Source organism: Bombyx mori, chromosome 11, assembly GCF_030269925.1.
Source record: "Bombyx mori chromosome 11, ASM3026992v2".
NCBI classification, from domain to species: Eukaryota; Metazoa; Arthropoda; class Insecta; order Lepidoptera; family Bombycidae; genus Bombyx; species Bombyx mori.
Genome location: NC_085117.1, coordinates 1120654 through 1139780, shown reverse-complemented (window position 1 = coordinate 1139780; position 19127 = coordinate 1120654). Strand labels below are relative to the sequence as shown.

At 35.4% G+C, this 19127-nt stretch overlaps 2 protein-coding genes across 3 annotated transcripts in view; one reads left to right on the top strand and one right to left on the bottom strand.

Moving 5' to 3' along the window:
• LOC134199623 (uncharacterized) overlaps positions 1-19127 on the bottom strand; it is a 500100-nt gene that overhangs the window by 9415 nt on the left and 471558 nt on the right. The window lies entirely within an intron of this gene.
• Positions 9374-17529, top strand: LOC134199612 (zinc finger protein 271-like). Its single transcript, XM_062670860.1, has 5 exons — positions 9374-10061; positions 13841-13952; positions 14377-14469; positions 14917-14981; positions 16024-17529. Exons 1-5 carry the CDS (start codon positions 9523-9525, stop codon positions 16724-16726), a joined length of 1512 nt encoding a protein of 503 aa, XP_062526844.1. The 5' UTR covers positions 9374-9522; the 3' UTR covers positions 16727-17529.

Genomic DNA, 19127 nt, shown 5'->3' with positions numbered 1-19127 from the left:
GTTGGGGTCTCCAAAATGGCCGTTTTGTAGGCGAACACAACTTCTTCAGGTGATGAAAATATCTGTCCACGCAATTTATTCTTTATTTTAGGGAAAGTATAGAAATCATTAGGGCTTAAGTCGGGGCTGTACGGCGGATGGTCTAATAATTCTATGTTTTCTTGCTCTAAAAACTCTTTTGTTCTGTGCTCGGTGTGAGAGCTCGCATTGTCGTGATGGAGGATGATGCGGCGGTTGCAGTTCTCTTTACGGAGTTCAGAAACGACCTGTGGCAAACAAATGCTAGCATACCATTCTGCATTAACCGTTCTTTGTCCCTCAAGAGGAATAGTCGTAACATGGCCGGTTTTGGAGACAAACGTGGCCACCATTTCTTTTGCAACACTCCGTGAACGAACAATTTTTGTTGGCTTTAACTCATTTTCGAACACCCAAACTCGTGACTGGTTTTTTTTTTCGGGTTCGTACGCGTATATCCAGGATTCTTCACCTGATACAATGTTGTATACAGCATTTGAGGATCCTGCGTGGAATCTTTCGAGAGTTCTGACGCACCAAGTAACACGAGCCGCTTTTTGCTCTTCACAGAACGAATGCGGTATCCATCGGGAAAACAACTTTTTTACACCTAATTGTTCATGCAAGATTATTTGTATTTAACTCATGCCAATGTCTAAAGTTGCCTGAATTTCGCGGTATGTCACATGTCGATCTTCCTCAATCAGCTTACGCACAGCATCAAAGTTTTCTTGGGTGACTGCAGTTTTTGGACGACCTTGACGGGGATCATCACTGAGCTTGACACGTCCACGTTGAAACTCAGCAAACCAGCGATAAATTGTGGTTTTGGATGGGGTTTCATCACCAAATGCAGAAATCATCCGGTCAACACACTGTTTTTGTGTTAAACCACTTCGAAAGTCATAATAAATCATCGCTCTTGAATTTTCTCGAGTCAATTCCATTTTCTCAACGACTAAACAAGTTTGACAAAACCTCGTGACAAGACCGAGAATCTTTTTTTAAATAAATAAATGGTATTCGATTTTTAAAACCAAGGAGTTTTCAATTAAAAAGATTTTAATATGACAGGAACAGTGGAAATATTCCATTCCCGATACTTTTAGTGCAGCCCTCGTATTTTCATTGCTCAGTATATAAACATGTAGATTATCTCACTTACTCTTAGCCCATGCAGTATTGTTATCAATGTGATAGACAGATATCCGCGAGACACGTACGGCGTATGCCAGTATATTTTCGTGTGATAGATACTTCGCTAGAAGTAACAGTGTTCTGTGCACTGAGCAAGTACCGTAAAATGGGGCGATTAGGGACAAATTCCAACTTTATGAGCAATTTTAAGGTAGTTGTTGATGTATAAAATGCTATATAAGGATCAAAATGATTGAGTCTTGGGGGCATCTTTGTTGTCTAATTTAAAATTATGCAACTAGCATTCCAGTTTAAGCAAAAAATGCAAAAATAGGTGTAATCCCTATTTACCCGAAAATTGCGGTTAATTGGGACGAAATGAGAAATTTGCTAGGGTTGGTACTACTTTTATTTTTATATATAGTTTTAATTAATTTATTTATTTACTTGCACCAACAAAGTGATCATCAATAAAAAAAATTAAAAAACTGACAAAAGTACATGGCAGACATCACCTCAATTAAAGATGCAATCGACAGTGCTGATATTTCTATCTGGGTTAAGAGATTAGGTGTGTCGGTTATTCCATGGATTAATCAGATGAATACCCCTACTCTGAACAAATATTAAATATTTTATTATGTATTACTTAGACATTTTTGTCCACCTTGAGATTTCATTGATCTTGTTACATGTCTCTGCAAAATCGACTTACTTATATTAAATTGCTTATCTATTTCAACTAAAGACTTATTCCCAATTTCACTTCGAATAAACCAGATTTTTACCAACAAATTTAAAAAATATTGTTATAACTACATAGACAACCCTACAAACCTGTACCTATTTATACTTAGGTCGTTTCCATTTCACGTATTCTCATCTCAATTGACCTCTTTTTCGTTGTTATTTGTACCTAAGACGTCCCCAATATCCCCAAAAACAAAAGATTTTTACATGTATTTTTATTTAATCAAATACATTAAAACCAATAACAACTGAGACTTACCTTTAATATATATGCTGGTTCAAACACTAAATAACGTTTATAAATCATAGTCGTCTTCTATTATTATCAAATAAATCAAAGAGAGCAAAGTTTCTAGCACTAAAATAATTACCACCACAGGAAGTTAATTTTAAACGCGATTTTTTATAAGTTAGCAGCTATTATCATGCACGTTCAGAGTTGTTTTGTGAACTTTCAACATTCTACTATTAAACTACAAAAATGGAAGATTTTGCAACGAATATAAAACTTATATTGAGCATCGAAAGATTTTCCCGGTTTTTTCCCGATTCGCCTCTCAATCCCTAATCGCCCCATTTTACCGGTAATCACTACGTTATAGTTCTGTGGATAGATACAACCCGACCGATGTGAGTTGGCTATTATTATCAATAAGTGAATATGGTGAATACGTAATATTAGCATATCAGAATTCGACGGATTACCGATACACGAATACAAGCTGTATTACGAATACCATAATGAATACTAATATATCGGTCTCACCCTTACTTGGGACATTCTCTTGTGCAAAATTTGCGAATCAAGGTTGTTGTATGTTTTAAAAACAAAAATGCAGGCAACCATGAAACCTTATGTTTGTAAAGTCTGTAAAAAATGTTTTGTATTTAAAGAGAACTTTAAAACGCACATGAGAATGCATCCTTCTGAAAAACGTTATGGTTGTGAAGTGTGCGAAAAACGCTTTACACAAATTTGTGAATTAAAACTACACATTAGAGTACATACTGCGGAAAAACCTTACATTTGTGAAGTATGTAGAAAACGTTTTGCCCAAATTGGTAATTTAAAATCTCATAAAAAAATACATACTGGAGAAAAACCGTACATTTGTGAAGTGTGTAGAAAAGGTTTTACCCAACTTCATCATTTAAAATATCATCTAAGAATACACACTGGAGAAAAACCGTACATTTGTGAAGTATGTAGAAAAGGTTTTTCCCAAATTAGTAGTTTAAAATCTCATATAAGAATACATACTGGAGAAAAACCGTACATTTGTGAAGTGTGTAGAAAAGGTTTTACCCAACTTCATCATTTAAAATCTCATCTAAGAATACACACTGGAGAAAAACCGTGAAGTGTGTCAGAAGTGCTATGCACGAAATTATATTTTGGAAATACACAAAAGAAGACATACTGCAGAGAAACCTTATGTTTGTGAAGTTTGTAAAAAAGGTTATGCACAAAATAGTTCCTTATGAGCACACATGAGAGCTCATACTGGAGAGAAGTCTCATGTCTGTCAAGAGTAAAGTAAAAGCTTTGCACACCTATCTAATTTGATAATTCATATGAGAACAAAGCTTATGTTTGTGATGCGTGTGAAAAAAGCTTTTTGGAATTGAGTTATTTAAAAATCCACATAGCAACACACACGGCAGAGAAACCTTATGTTTGTGATATGTGGAAACAATCTTTTGCACAGAAGAGTTATTTAAAAAAACATATATGTAAAACACACTGCTGAAAAACTTTGTTTGTGAAGTGTGTTAAAAAGACTGCACATTTTCATTGTTAAAAAATGCAGATGATAACACATAAAGGAGAAAGATATTTCACAATTTGTGAATCACAAATTAGTCATTTAAGGACACACATGAGAATACATACAGAAGACAAACCTTCTGCTTGTGAAGTTTGTACAAAAGGTTTTACACATCAGTCATTTAAAAACACACAAAGATACCTACTAGAGAAGAAGCCTTATTATTGTGAATTGTGTGGAAACGGTTTTTCAGTGTTGGTAATTTTAAATCACATATGAAAATGCATATTTGAGAAAAACAGTATGCATGAGTAAACTGTAACAAAGCATTTGCACAAATTGATAGTTTAATAATGTATCTGAGAATACATATTATCATAAAATTCCTGATCTTTCCGAGAATTTCTAGGTTATTATGATTTTTTTTTATGTAAATACATAATGTAGTATACCTATGACTTGTAAATAACAAATGCCAATTGGAACTTTATGGTCCTTGCAAAACAACTCATTATAACCTAGGCCTCATATTTTCTGAGAAATAAGCTTGAACACAGCCATGCAAAGTTATTGATATTCTCTCTACTTTGTCCAAACAATAATAATACAGTTAAAATATATGTTTCCAAATAGACAGATACCATACCCATGAAGTATTGGAGTAGTATTCATATTTAACCTTGTCATAAAAGGTCAAAAGTTTGATTTTTTATGTTTTGGAGATAGGCAAAGTTAGGCAGATTTTTTGAAGCAGTAATGCGTTTCGGATTATTCGAAGCAGTAATGCGTTTGTAGATGTCTATGGGCTCCAGTAACCACTTAACACCAGGTCGGCTGTGAGCCTGTCCACCCATCTAAGCAATAAAAAGAAACATGTACATACTTAGAACGAAATATTCGAGGACTGTCATTATAGAAAATAAAACTACATACGAGGGCTGCACTAAAAGTATCGGGAATGGAATATTTCCACTGTTCCTGTCATATTAAAATCTTTTTAATGGAAACTCCTTGGTTTTAAAAATCGAATACCATTTATTTATTTAAAAAAAGATTCTCGGTCTTGTCACGAGGTTTTGTCAAACTTGTTTAGTCGTTGAGAAAATGGAATTGACTCGAGAAAATTCAAGAGCGATGATTTATTATGACTTTCGAAGTGGTTTAACACAAAAACAGTGTGTTGACCGGATGATTTCTGCATTTGGTGATGAAACCCCATCCAAAACCACAATTTATCGCTGGTTTGCTGAGTTTCAACATGGACGTGTCAAGCTCAGTGTTGATCCCCGTCAAGGTCGTCCAAAAACTGCAGTCACCCAAGAAAACGTTGATGCTGTGCGTAAGCTGATTGAGGAAGATCGACATGTGACATACCGCGAAATTCAGGCAACTTTAGACATTGGCATGAGTCAAATACAAATAATCTTGCATGAACAATTAGGTGTAAAAAAGTTGTTTTCCCGATGGATACCGCATTCGCTCTGTGAAGAGCAAAAAGCGGCTCGCGTTACTTGGTGTGTCAGAACTCTCGAAAGATTCCACGCAGGATCCTCAAATGCTGTATACAACATTGTATCAGGTGACGACTCCTGGATATACGGGTACGAACCCGAAACAAAAAACCAGTCACGAGTTTGGGTGTTCGAAAATGAGTTAAAGCCAACAAAAAGTGTTCATTCACGGAGTGTTGCAAAAAAAATGGTGGCCACGTCTGTCTCCAAAACCGGCCATGTCACGACTATTCCTCTTGAGGGACAAAGAACGGTTAATGCAGAATGGTATGCTAGCATTTGTTTGCCACATGTCGTTTCTGAACTCCGTAAAGAGAACTGCAACCGCTGCATCATCCTCCATCACGACAATGCGAGTTCTCACACCGCGCACAGAACAAAAGAGTTTTCAGAGCAAGAAAACATAGAATTATTAGACCATCCGCCGTACAGCCCCGACCTAAGCCCTAATGATTTCTATACTTTCACTAAAATAAAGAATAAATTGCGTGGACAGAGATTTTCATCACCTGAAGAAGCTGTGGACGCCTACAAAACGGCCATTTTGGAGACCCCAACTTCCGAATGGAACGGTTACTCCAATGATTGGTTCCATCGTATGGAAAAATGTGTCAAATTTCGCTGAGAATACTTCGAAAAGCAATAAATACATTTTTAAATAGTAATGTTGTGTCACTTCGTTAATTCCCGAAATTTTCAGTGCCGCCTATGTACGTATATCAGTAGTAAAAATCCCCAAGCTATCTGCCACACTTTTCCCCTTTCTAAAACCAAACTGTGTCTGAGAGAGATGCTCACTATTCTCAATGAACCATTCAAGACGATTTTTAATAACATGTTCAAGTACTTTAGTAATTACCGATGATAAAACTATTGGGCGAAAAGACTCAACATTAGACTGTGTTTTATTTGGTTTCAAAAAGGACAGCACTGTTTGCCTTATTTTATTTTATATTTTATTCATTTTTTTGTGAAAAATGATATTATGGAGTGAAATGAAGATGATTAATTTGAGACATTAATCAACTGGGATGAAATTAAATGAAATGAAATGGGATGAAATATAATCTCAGTAAAATGGTGGTCATTTAGTAAGATTTTTTTAGTGGACTTTTTGGAGGATCCCGAGAAGGTACTTTCAGCGGCTTTGTTTCATTTTTCCACATTTGTGCACTTTCACAGATATTAAACAGTTAATAAACCACCATTAATACACATTTAAACCCGAAGAAACACTAAATAGACAAAATAAAACAAATCACACAACTTCACTCCTCGCGTTCCCGCCAAAAAGTCCTTTTTAAGAACAAAAATCTTTGAAAAACGCGGGAAAACTTCAAAATCGGCGGGCGCGGTTTTTAAATTTTTTTTCAAATTAAATTGTAGATTTATTGTAATTAGTAATCAGAATAATTCTAAGTTGTGAATTTTATATTCGTGTTATTCCTATATTTATTATTTGTCTTTTCTACGTAGGGTAAGTTTTTCTGAATACTTTTATGAACGAGCCGCCAGACCCAGGGGGCACAGTGCCCCCTGTGGGAGCATTTGTTACAATTTCAAACGAATCTGGAATGGATTCCGACTGTTCGTCGGTATCCAAACGAAAATTAAATCGGAATTATCTTCATAGGATATGCAAGCAATGTAATAAGAGGAAAAGGAAACATAATAATGATGCATTAAAAAACACTGATTGTATTGTAATGATGAGTTTAAAAAGGTCCCCATGAATAATTTACCTTCTTCTACTCCCGATAACGTTAATTCTCCTTCCCAAGCTCCCACACAAATAGGCAGGACTAGTTATGACTGCAATGATCATGGCCCTTACATTGTGCATGTTTATAAAATACAGTCTGCGGAAGACGACGGCACCAATCTGCATCCTATTGTGTTCGGTAGGTTTTTACAAAAAAATGCTTTTAAAAAAATTGTAAATGGCAGTTTGAAAAGGATAGGAAGAAACAAACTGTCTCTTTCTTTTCATAAATATTTAGACGCCAACAGCTTTCTCCAGTCAAATTGTTTATCAGAAAATAGGTTGAAAGCATATATACTTACCCACCTTTAATATTACCAGAATGGGATTAGTAAGGGGAGTTCCAACTGAGTGGTTTCCCGAAAATATTAAGGAAAATACTAATATGCCTATGGGATGTGGTGATATAATTAAAGTCAGACGTTTAAATTATAAGGTAATTGTAAATAATGAACCAACTTGGAAACCCTCCCAAACAGTTGTATTGACATTTGACAGCCAAGTATTACCATAACGTGTTTTTATGTGTTTTAACTCTTTACCTGTACAACTATAAACTTACCCAACTATACAGTGCTATAACTGTTGTCATTTTGTCCACACAAAAACAAAATGCAGGTCCAAACCAAGATGCTATAAGTGTGTACAAGGTCACACTGGTGACAGCTGTAATATTGAGGAAGATCAGGGCTCTTGCTGCTTATGTTCTGGGCTACATTTTGCGTCAAGCAAAAAATGCCCAGAATATTTTAGGCAAAAAGAAATAAAAACTACCATGGCTGAAAACAACCTATCATACATGGAAGCATCAAAACTACAGCCAATAATAAATTAAACTTATGCTGATGTCTTAACATCCATTCCAAATAAAACTTTACAACCAGACAATACTATTGTACCCGGTTCACCCCCATCACGCATATTATCTTACAAAAAAACAGTTGTTACTAAACCACGAACCCCACCTAAACCTAATAAATTAAGTTTAGCTTCAATCCAACCCACCGTTCCTACAAAACCATGGTTTTTTAAATTCAAAAAGATTTCCAAACCTGTTATATCTGTGCTCTGTAGAGTTCGTTTAGGTCATTGCTGTTCTCCGGTATTTCTACATAAAATTAGAATACGTGACAATTCGTTGTGTGAATGTGGTTTGGACGACGGCAGTATAGATCACATTTTCCTCAATTGTCGCTTGAACAACTCACTCATATGGGACCAAGTTATTAGCGAACTGAAAATTCAACGGCCGGTAAATGTCCGTCACCTCCTCTCACTATTCCCAGACTCCCGTATTATAAATGCTTTTATTAAGTTTATAACTACTAACTCTATAAAATTATAATTATATGTAGTGCATTATTCTCTGTACATAATCTTTATTATAATATGTAAGTTTATAGTAACATTAATTTTGTGTTAGTCCCAGGCAACATTATTATTTCCAAAATGGGATACTTTTCATAATAAAAAGTGTGTTTAAATAGCTCGACAATGTTCCATGTGTAGCCATAACACGACACTGGCAGAAATTGCTGAGAGTAGCAGCAGATTGCCATTATTTAAAAATAATAATAATAATAATAAAGGTTATGACCGTGAAGCTCACAATTCAATTGTAAAGGATTACAACATGCCCACACCCTCTAATGATTGTGTATTACAAACCTCACCCAATGCTGACAAACAGAGTGAACAGAACTTAATAGACTTAATTACAACTTTACTTAAATTGTTATCTCAATCAAATTTAACCATACCGACCAACGCTGCTTCTTTATTCAACCCTAACAATAATAATAGTCATAACGGACAGGATAGTTCAATGGAACTGCAGAAGTATCATAAGTAAAAAACATGAACTTGTACATATTATAAATACTTTTAAAACTTTTATTCTTTCTTTATCTGAAACCTGGCTTAAGCCGAATTATACATTTAAAATCCCTGGCTATTCCTGTTTAAGGAATGACAGGGCTGATGGGTATGGCGGTGTGTGTCTTCTTGTCCGAGACTTTCATCTTATATCTCCTCTTCCTAAGAAAACCATGGTTTGCCAAACTATGTTTTAATAAAACTGCCACTTCGTCTTTAATCCGCATGCGTCTTGGACATATTTGCCTTCCGGTACATCTTAATAAACTTGGCATAGTATCTAGTGCTGCCTGTGAATGTGGTGAGAGTTACTGCGATATGAATCATGTTTTCTTTTCCTGTCCTTTATATGACCACTCTTTTCTATACGAATCTCTAATATCTCTCTCTATTCCTCTTCCTTTTAATATTTACTTACTTCTTAGAGATAATAGACCCTGTGTATATAGTGCATTAAATAAATTTATTATAAATAATAAGATTAAATTGTAGTTTAATATTATTTGTTTTCTTTTGTTATATATATTTTTTAGATATGAAATTATTCTGATTTGTTTTTGTATAATTCCCGGTACGATTTAATTATTTTAATTTGCGTTATACATTTCCCTCGCTTTGTTGACAAAATTTAAAATACTTGACACTGGCCAAATGCACGAATGGTGCCGAGCCAAAATTAAGAAGAAGAAGAAAAACAAAAATGGAGGCAACCATGAAACCTTATGTTTGTAAAGTCTGTAAAAAATGTTTTGTATTTAAAGAGAACTTTAAAACGCACATGAGAATGCATCCTTCTGAAAAACGTTATGGTTGTGAAGTGTGCGAAAAACGCTTTACACGAATTGCTGATTTAAAAACACACATTAGAATACATACTGCGGAAAAACCTTACATTTGTGAAATATGTAGAAAAGGTTTTTCCCAAATTAGTAGTTTAAAATCTCATATAAGAATACATACTGGAGAAAAACCGTACATTTGTGAAGTGTGTAGAAAAGGTTTTACCCAAATTCATCATTTAAAATCTCATCTAAGAATACACACTGGAGAAAAACCGTACATTTGTGAAGTGTGTCAGAAGTGCTATGCACGAAATTATATTTTGGAAATACACAAAAGAAGACATACTGCAGAGAAACCTTATGTTTGTGAAGTTTGTAAAAAACGTTATGCACAAAATAGTTCCTTAAGAGCACACATGAGAGCTCATACTGGAGATAATTCTCATGTCTGTCAAGAGTAAAGTAAAAGCTTTGCATACCTATCTAATTTGATAATTCATATGAGAACACATACTGGAGGGAAAGCTTATGTTTGTGATGCGTGTGAAAAAAGCTTGTTGGGATTGAGTAATTTAAAAATCCACATAGCAACACACACGGCAGAGAAACCTTATGTTTGTGATATGTGGAAACAATCTTTTGCACAGAAGAGTTATTTAAAAAAACATATACCTAAAACACACTGCTGAAAAACTTTGTTTGTGAAGTGTGTTAAAAAGACTGCACACTTTCATTGTTAAAAAATGCAGATGATAACACATAAAGCAGAAAGATATTTCACAATTTGGGAATCACAAATTTGTCATTTAAGAACACACATGAGAATACATACAGGAGACAAACCTGCTTGTGAAGTTTGTACAAAAGGTTTTACACATCAGTCATTTAAAAACACACAAAGATACCTACTAGAGAAGAAGCCTTATTATTGTGAATTGTGTGGAAAAGGTTTTTCAGTGTTGGTAATTTTAATTCACATATGAAAATGTATATTTTAGAAAAACAGTATGCATGTGTGAAGTGTAACAAAGCATTTGCACAAATTGATAGTTTAATAATGTATCTGAGAATATATAATATCATAAAATGCCTGATCTTTCCAAGAATTTCTAGGTTATTATGTTTTTTTTTTATGTAAATACATAATGTAGCATACCTACGACTTGTAAAGAACAAATGCCAATCGGAACTTTATGGTCCTTGCAAAACAACTCATTATAACCTAGGCCTCATATTTTCTGAGAAATAAGCTTGAACACAGCCATGCAAAGTTATTGATATTCTCTCTACTTTGTCCAAACAATAATAATACAGTTAAAATATATGTTTCCAAATAGACAGATTCCATACCCATGAAGTATTGGAGTAGTATTCATATTTAACCTTGTCATAAAAGGTCAAAAGTTTTATTTTTTATGTTTTGGAGATGGGCAAAGTTAGGCAGATTTTTTGAAGCAAGTAAGTAATGCATTTCGGGATTATTTGAACCAGTAATGCGTTTGTAGATGTCTATGGGCTCCAGTAGCCACTTAACATCATGTCGACTGTGAGCTCGTCCACCCATCTAAGCAATAAAAAAAATCATGTGCATACTTAGAACAGAATATTCGAGGGCTGTCATTATAGAAAATAAAACTACATAATATTGAATAAAAAAAAATTGACAAACAATTTGTACTTGTAATGCAATAATCAAAATAAAATACGGTCATATTATTATTATTATTATTTATTTATTTTATTATTATTTTACATTTATTATTATTATTATTATTATTATTAATTAAGAAAATAAATGTAATTTTTTAGTGTATCCTCATGTGGAGTAGTCATCCTCAGGTCAAGATCTCCGGGCATTGGTTTCCAAAGACAAATATCCAAATTTGAAGAAAATGTTTTGAACAACTGCTTTCGTTACTGCCATCTACAGGAGCAATGAGAAACTAATCGAATCGAAGCCATCTAGTAGCCGGCGCCCGTAAACATTTTTGTTGAGTGCTTGAGTTGCTTAATTAGAACTAATTTATGTGTATTATCGATGGCGCGGCGACGGCATTCGGTAGCATTGGTTAACATGAACCGCGACTCGGGCATATTGCGCGGCCTCAACCAACTCACCGCCCGCGCCGGGATGTGAGTCGAGCAAGCGCTACCTCATCTCAAATGAGGGGTGCCTCATGAGTACCTCGCGATGTAAACTGAGGTGCTCCCTCATCCTCACTTAAAATAGACGAGTCACTTATCGCTCTAAGTCCTTGTCGTCAACTGCTCTCAAATATTAAGTGTTTTTTTTATTGCTTAGATGGCTGGACGAGCTCACAGCTCGCCTGGTGTTAAGTGGTTACTGGAGCCCATAGACATCTACAACGTAAATGCGTCATCCACCTTGAGATACAAGTTCTAAGGTCTCAGTACAGTTACAACGGCTACCCACCCTTCAAACCGGAACGCATTACTTTTCACGGCAAAAATTGGCGGGATGATAAGTAACTAGCCTCTGCTATTTTAATAGTTAAAATAAAAAAAATATATCTCATTTTGAAATTCGTATCTCTGGCCACCTGTGTTCTAAATTTGAATTTGGTGGCGTGAAAATTTTATAGGTTTTTTGTCATTTGAAAATATATATTGTCAAGTGTTTTCAAAATGGATAAAATTGAACAAAGAGCAGTAATAAAGTTTCTTCATGAAGCGGAAAGATATCTATGACGAGTTAAAGAATGTTTTGGGTGAATGTGCTCCTTCTTATGCCACAGTAAAAAACTGGGTGGATAAGTTTAAACGCGGCCGTACATGTGTCCAAGATGAAGCCCGCCCCGGACGTCCAAAAAGCGACACGACTCCGGAAACGGTCGTGAAAGTACATGATATGTTTTTAACAGATCGACGATTGAAGTTATCTGAAATAGCTGACACTACAGGTATCTCAAAAGAACAGGTACATCATATCATAAGCGAGGAATTAAATATGAAAAAGTTATCGGCCCGTTGGGTGCCACGATTGTTTACGCACGATCAAAAAAGGATTCGGGTGCAGCAAAACTAAAAAGAATGTCTCAACCCTTTTTCAGAGTAATAAAGCCGATTTTTTACGTCGATTTATAACAACAGATGAAACGTGTTCATTATATACGCTAGAATCAAAAATTCAAGCAAAACAGTCGACGCAATTGGGATGCCCGGCTCCAAAAAAAGCCATGGCTGTAAAGTCGGCTGGAAAAGTGATGGCCTCCGTCTTTTGGGATGCAGATGGGATCTTGATGATAGATTACCTTCCTAAAGATCAAACAATTAATGGAGAATACTACGCTAATCTTCTAGATAATGTTCATCAATGTATTCAGCAAAAACGAACAGGTTTGGCGAAAAAAAAACATCTTCCACTAAGACAACGCTAGGGTTCACACATGTGTTAAAGCTGTGGCACAAATCAACGAATTGAAGTATGATTTGCTGCCCCACACACCTTATTCGCCTGACCTACCGCCATCAGACTTCTACTTATTCCCTAAGCTCAAAACTTTTTTGGGCGGACAGAAATTTGCCATAAATGATGAAGTCATAGCGGCTGTAGAGGAGTATTTTGCAGGCCACGAAAGAAATCATTTTATGGAAGGCATTATTGCTTTAGAACGAAGATGGATTAAGTGCGTAGTGGTTCATGGAGACTATGTCGAAAAATAAAATTAATTTTATCATGGAAAGTTAAGTGTTTCATTACTAAGCTACTACTTATCATCCCGCCCTTGTACCTATCCATGCGGACTCACAAGAGGTCCTACCACCAGTAAGAAAAGTGTTGTGATGCTGATATGATACTGTAGTAGATAAATGAGGAAGGCACCTGCGGGGTGTACGCAGGGACGTCTTAAATCAGGCTGGGGCCCTTGGGCACACAAGAATTTAAGGCCCTTTTGAAAGTAAAAAAAGCGAATTATAATATAATTTTTTTACTGAGTGATGTAAACTTCTTAGTTGAAATTATCAGCCATAAGTTGACGTAATTGTCAATCTGTTTTATTCGTTATTTGTCAATGTATCTAATGTAATCAAAGCAAATTTTACTGTTAATTTTAGCTTATTAAAACCTGAAAAAAAACATTCTGCCATTGAAAAAGAAGCGTACGCCATTGTGGAATCATTGAAGAAATGGAGACATTTCCTTATTGGTAGACACTTTAAGTTGGTAACTGACCAACGCTCGGTTTCTTTTATGTTTAATATGAAACATTCAAGTAAGATAAAGAATGAAAAGACTCAAAGATGGCGACTGGAACTTGCTGCTTTCAAATACGATATTATATACAGACCGGGGAAAGAGAACTATGCCGCTGATGCACTATCCCGAGTTTGTGCCACTGTAGAAACACGTACTGCAAAACTTTTCTCGCTGCATGAGGCTCTTTGTCATCCAGGGGTAACAAGAATGTTTCACTGGGTTCGCTCTAAAAACCTTCCCTATTCTATTCTAAGAAGTCAGAACAATGACAAAATCTTGTCGAACCTGCTCTGAAATAAAACCTAGATTCTTCCGAAATACCTTTGATGACCAGAGGAAACTTGTTAAAGCGACGGCTGCTTTTGAACGCCTTAGCATAGATTTTAAAGGACCAGTTCCAACAAATATAATAACAAATTCATACTTACCGTGATTGACGAATTTTCACGTTTCCCGTTTGCATTCCCATGCTCAGATGTAAGCTCGAAAACAGTGATTAAACATCTTAAAAACTTGTTTATGATATTTGGCATGCCTTCTTACGTTCATTTAGATCGCGGAACAGCATTTCTTTCTGCTGAAGTACAGGAATTTTTACATGTTCGAGGTATTGCCACTAGTAGAACTACAGCTTATAACCCTCAAGGTAACGGTCAAGTAGAAAAATTGAATTCTACTCTTTGGAGAACGATTCTTTTGACGCTGAAGACGAAGAATCTTTCGGTAGAAAATTGGGAACAAGTATTACCACAACCCTTACATTCAATCCGATCATTACTTTGTACAACCACAAATTGCACTCCACATGAAAGAATGTTTAGACACCCTCGAAGATCTACAAACGGCACTTCTGTTCCATCGTGGCTTACAAATTCTGGACAAGTCTTGATGAAGAAATTTAATCGTACAAATAAATATCAGCCATTAGTAGAAGAGGTTGAATTGATACACAGCAATCCTGACTTTTCATACATTCGGCTTCCAGATGGCCGAGAAACAACAGTGTCGAATCGTCATCTAGCACCATTGGGTTCAGAAAGGGTAGATCTGCGAATAGATAATGAACACACTATTGATTATCATAACGTCGCAGAACCACTTCCGGAAACAGAAGACCAAAACTTGGAGATTCCTTCATCCAATGAAACGGGACCTGTGGTACTTGATAATAGCAGAGAGCTAGAGACAGAATTACCATCATCACCACCGCCGGAGCCAACACTTCGTAGATCTGGTCGCGTCCATAAAACGCCAGGATTTTTAAAAGATTATATTTTAAAATAGTGCGGGAGAATGATGTAAACTTCTTAGTTCAGCCATAAGTTGACGTCATTGTCAATCTGTTTTATTCGTTATTTGTCAATGTATCTAATGTAATCAAAGCAAATTTTACTGTTAATTTTAGCTTATTAAAACCTTATATTCAGTAAAGGTTTTCTCTTATTATAATTACCTTAAAGAAAATTAGGTAGATTCCGTGCTACAGGTACTTTGAGAATCTTCCGCAGGTTTGTCCCAATTTACCCCAGAGTCCCAATTTACCCCATGTCATGGTACAAAGGTTTTGCTTCACGTATTATTAAACTTATAGATTTATTGGTTCAACTCTTTTAAAAAAAAACATAATATTGTGATTGTGATCTATTTTGATCTATTTGATCTCTTGGGATCTATTTTAACAAGAACCCTTGTGGGTTCTAAATTAATTGGGTAATTAGACTAATAACGTGAAAGTGAGTACCTACCTATCTAAATAAGAAGCAAAAATTCTATGACATTTTCCGTTCCATTGGACTCTACAGTTGTTTTAATGCTCGATTGGTGACTTGGTGAACTCTTGGCTTGGTTGGTTTGTGGTTTGAGCTTGATGAAACAAGAAAATAACACGAAAAGGAGGTCGGAGGAGACGTTTACATCCATAAGTGCAGCCTGTGAAATTATGACATCAATTCTGAATTATATTCAGTGTGGTGCAGATTAATTGACAAAAATTTAAAGAGTCAGTGACCCACAAACAAACTAGTAATTAAGACAAAAAAATGTACAGTTTTTAACTGTAAATAAAATAAGAGCCAAATTACAAAAGATACATGTTTTTGTATGTCCGGTCTGTTTCTAATTTTTGTTCTTTAAAAAACAGAACTTGAGACATTCTCGTGTGTAACATTTCAATCGAGTTAAGGTTTTTTTAAATGTTTTATTTAAAAACAAAAATGCAGGCAACTATGAAACCTTATGTTTGTAAAGTCTGTAAAAAATGTTTTGTATTTAAAGAGAACTTTAAAACGCACATGAGAATGCATCCTTCTGAAAAACGTCATGTTTGTGAAGTGTGCGAAAAACGCTTTTCACGAATGGGTGATTTAAAAACACACATTAGAATACATACTGCGGAAAAACCATACATTTGTGAAGTATGTAGAAAAGGTTTTGCTCAAATTGGTCATTTAAAATCACATCTAAGAATACACACTGGAGAAGAACCTTATGTTTGTGATGTGTGTGAAAAAGGCTTTGCCCGAAATGGTGATTTAAAAGCACATATAAGAACACATACTGGAGAGAAACCTTATGTTTGTGAAGTCTGTGAAAAACGTTTTGCACAAAATAGTTCCTTAAGAACACACATGAGAGCTCATACTGGAGAAAATTCTCATGTCTGTCAAGAGTGTAGTAAAGGCTTTGCACGCCTATCTAATTTGATAATTCATATGAGAATACATACTGGAGAGAAACCTTATGCTTGTGATGTGTGTGAAAAATGCTTTTCACGAATGGGTAATTTAAAAATCCACATGGCAACACATACGGCAGAGAAACCTTATGTTTGTGATATGTGTAAAAAATCTTTTGCACAGATGAGTTATTTAAAAAAACATATAAGTAAAACTGCACACTGCTGAAAAACTTTTTTTGTGAAGTGTATAAAAAATACTGCAAAATTTCATTGTTTAAAAATACAGATGATAACACAAAGCAGAAAGATATTTCACAATTTGTGAATCACAAATTTGTCCTAAGAACACATGGTAATGAATACACACAGTCGACAAACCTTCTGCTTGTGAAGTATGTACAAAAGGTTTTACACATATCAGTCATTTAAAAACACATATAAATATACATACTAGAGAAAAAGCCTTATGCATGGAAAAGGTCTTTCAAGGATTGATAATTTTAAATCACATATGAAAATACATATTTGAGAAAAACAGTATGCCTGTCTAAAGTGTAACAAAGTATTTGCACAAATTGATAGTTTTATAATGTATCTGAGGATACATACCATAAAATGCCTGATCTTTGAAAGAGTGTCTAGGTTATTATGTTTTCCTTTGACATAAATACAGAATGTCGTATACGACTTGTAAAGAAGAAATGCTGAAGCAGTAATGCGTTTCGGTTTGAAGGGCAGGGCAGCCTTTGTAACTATACTGAGACCTTACAACTTATGTCTCAAGGTGGGTGGCGCATTTACGTTGTAGATGTCTGGACGCCAGTAACCTCTTAACACCAGATGGCCTGTAAGCTCGTCCACCCATCTAACCAATAAAAAATAAATAAAAAATTGTTTTAAAGAGATTTGTGTTTGTATAGTTTTTACTGCTTACATGTTTTATATTCTTTGATTTATCTCAATAATTTGTAAAAATAAAAAAATCTTTTATTAATTTACACTTCTCTACATAAATAATGATAAAAATATTATTTATTCTATTCATTCCTTTAGAAATACAGATGGCTGTATAAGCAAAAAGGCATAAGCCTTAATAGTGTCAAGCTTATTGAGAATAGATGTCACTGGCTGTGACATGTATTTTTCCAAGGGATGTTATGACCTGGTAACTTTAGTCATGATTTTTAAGTGATGTCTTATTTTAGGTTTTATTCTTATTTTTATTAAAAATGATGAAATGAAATGAAGATGATTAATTTGAGACATAAATCGACTGGGATGAAATCAAATGAAATGAGGTGAGATGATGTGGGATGAGATATAATCTCAGTAAAATGGTAGTCATTTACTGAGACTTTTTTATTGGACTTTTTGGAGGATCCCGAGAAGTGACGTCCAGCGGCTTTGTACACTTTCACAGATATTAAACAGTTAATAAACCACCCATAGTACACATTTAAACCGAAAGAAACACTAAATAGACAAAATAAAACAAATCACACACTTCACTCCTCGCGTTCCCGCCAAAAAGCCCTGAAATGCATTTATTGCAAATGCATTTTAAGGGATTTTATGACCTGGTAACTGAGACCTTTAAGTCATGTCTTATTTTATATTCATTTTTTTGTGAAAAATGATATTATGGAGTGAAATGAAATGAAGATGATTAATTTGAGACATTAATCAACTGGGAAGAAATTAAATGAAATGAAATGGGATGAAATATAATCTCAGTAAAATGATGGTCATTTACTAAGATTTTTTCATTGGAAGATCCCGATAAGCTACGTCCAGCGGCTTTGTTTCATTTTTCCACATTTGTGCACTTTCACAGATATTAAATAGTTAATAAACCACCATGATTACATATTTAAACCCGAAGAAACACTAAATAGACAAAATAAAACAAATCACACAACTTCACTCCTCGCGTTCCCGCCAAAAAGTCCTTTTTAAGAACAAAGATCTTAAAACACACAGATTATACAAAAGCACGTATTACCTACAGGGCTTCGTTTTTATTTATTTATTTGTTTTTTATGATCAATCAATCACCAATAGTCGTCGAACAAACGATAATTGATCAAAATGAATTATTCTGAGCGATAAATATAAAGATATCTAGTAAGAAGGGGCAACTTAAGGGTGATCATTTGATAAATAAATAACAGACGAATAAAATTTTTTTACATTCGAACATTAACGAACAAATGACGAACAAATAATTAAAAATAAAAAATCTGAAAATCAAAAAAAGGTGGCGTGAGGTGGTGGTTTGCTTTGCTCGACTTCTACGAGTCCACCATCTCGCAGAAGGAGGTGGCGGAACGAGGAGGGAGAGCTCTTCCCTTTCCGCACCGATCCGTCGCCGTCGAGCCGGGGGCCGGAGGCGGGAATACGCCCGTACGTCCCGGCCCATGTAGGTAGCGGCCTCCCCCCGGTGAAGGTCAAGGGGCGACCTGAAAGGGTAGAGGCCGCGCGGCGCGCTACTAGCACTCTAACGCGCCGCCGAGGAGTAATAGAGCGACCGGTTGGTGGTGTATCGCGTCCCGACCCGGCAGGCTGGTTCTGGTCCAGCAGGGTATTCCGGGACACCAGCGGCACCGGCCTGACGGGCTGTCGTACCG

Coding starts and splice junctions, on each gene's coding strand:
- LOC134199612 (XM_062670860.1), top strand. CDS start 9,523: ATGGAGGCAACCATGAAACCTTATGTTTGTAAAGTCTGTAAAAAATGT. Junction 10,062..13,840: donor AATTCTCATGTCTGTCAAGA/GTAAAGTAAAAG, acceptor GAAACATTCAAG/TAAGATAAAGAATGAAAAGA. Junction 14,470..14,916: donor TACAGCTTATAACCCTCAAG/GTAACGGTCAAG, acceptor ATAACGTCGCAG/AACCACTTCCGGAAACAGAA.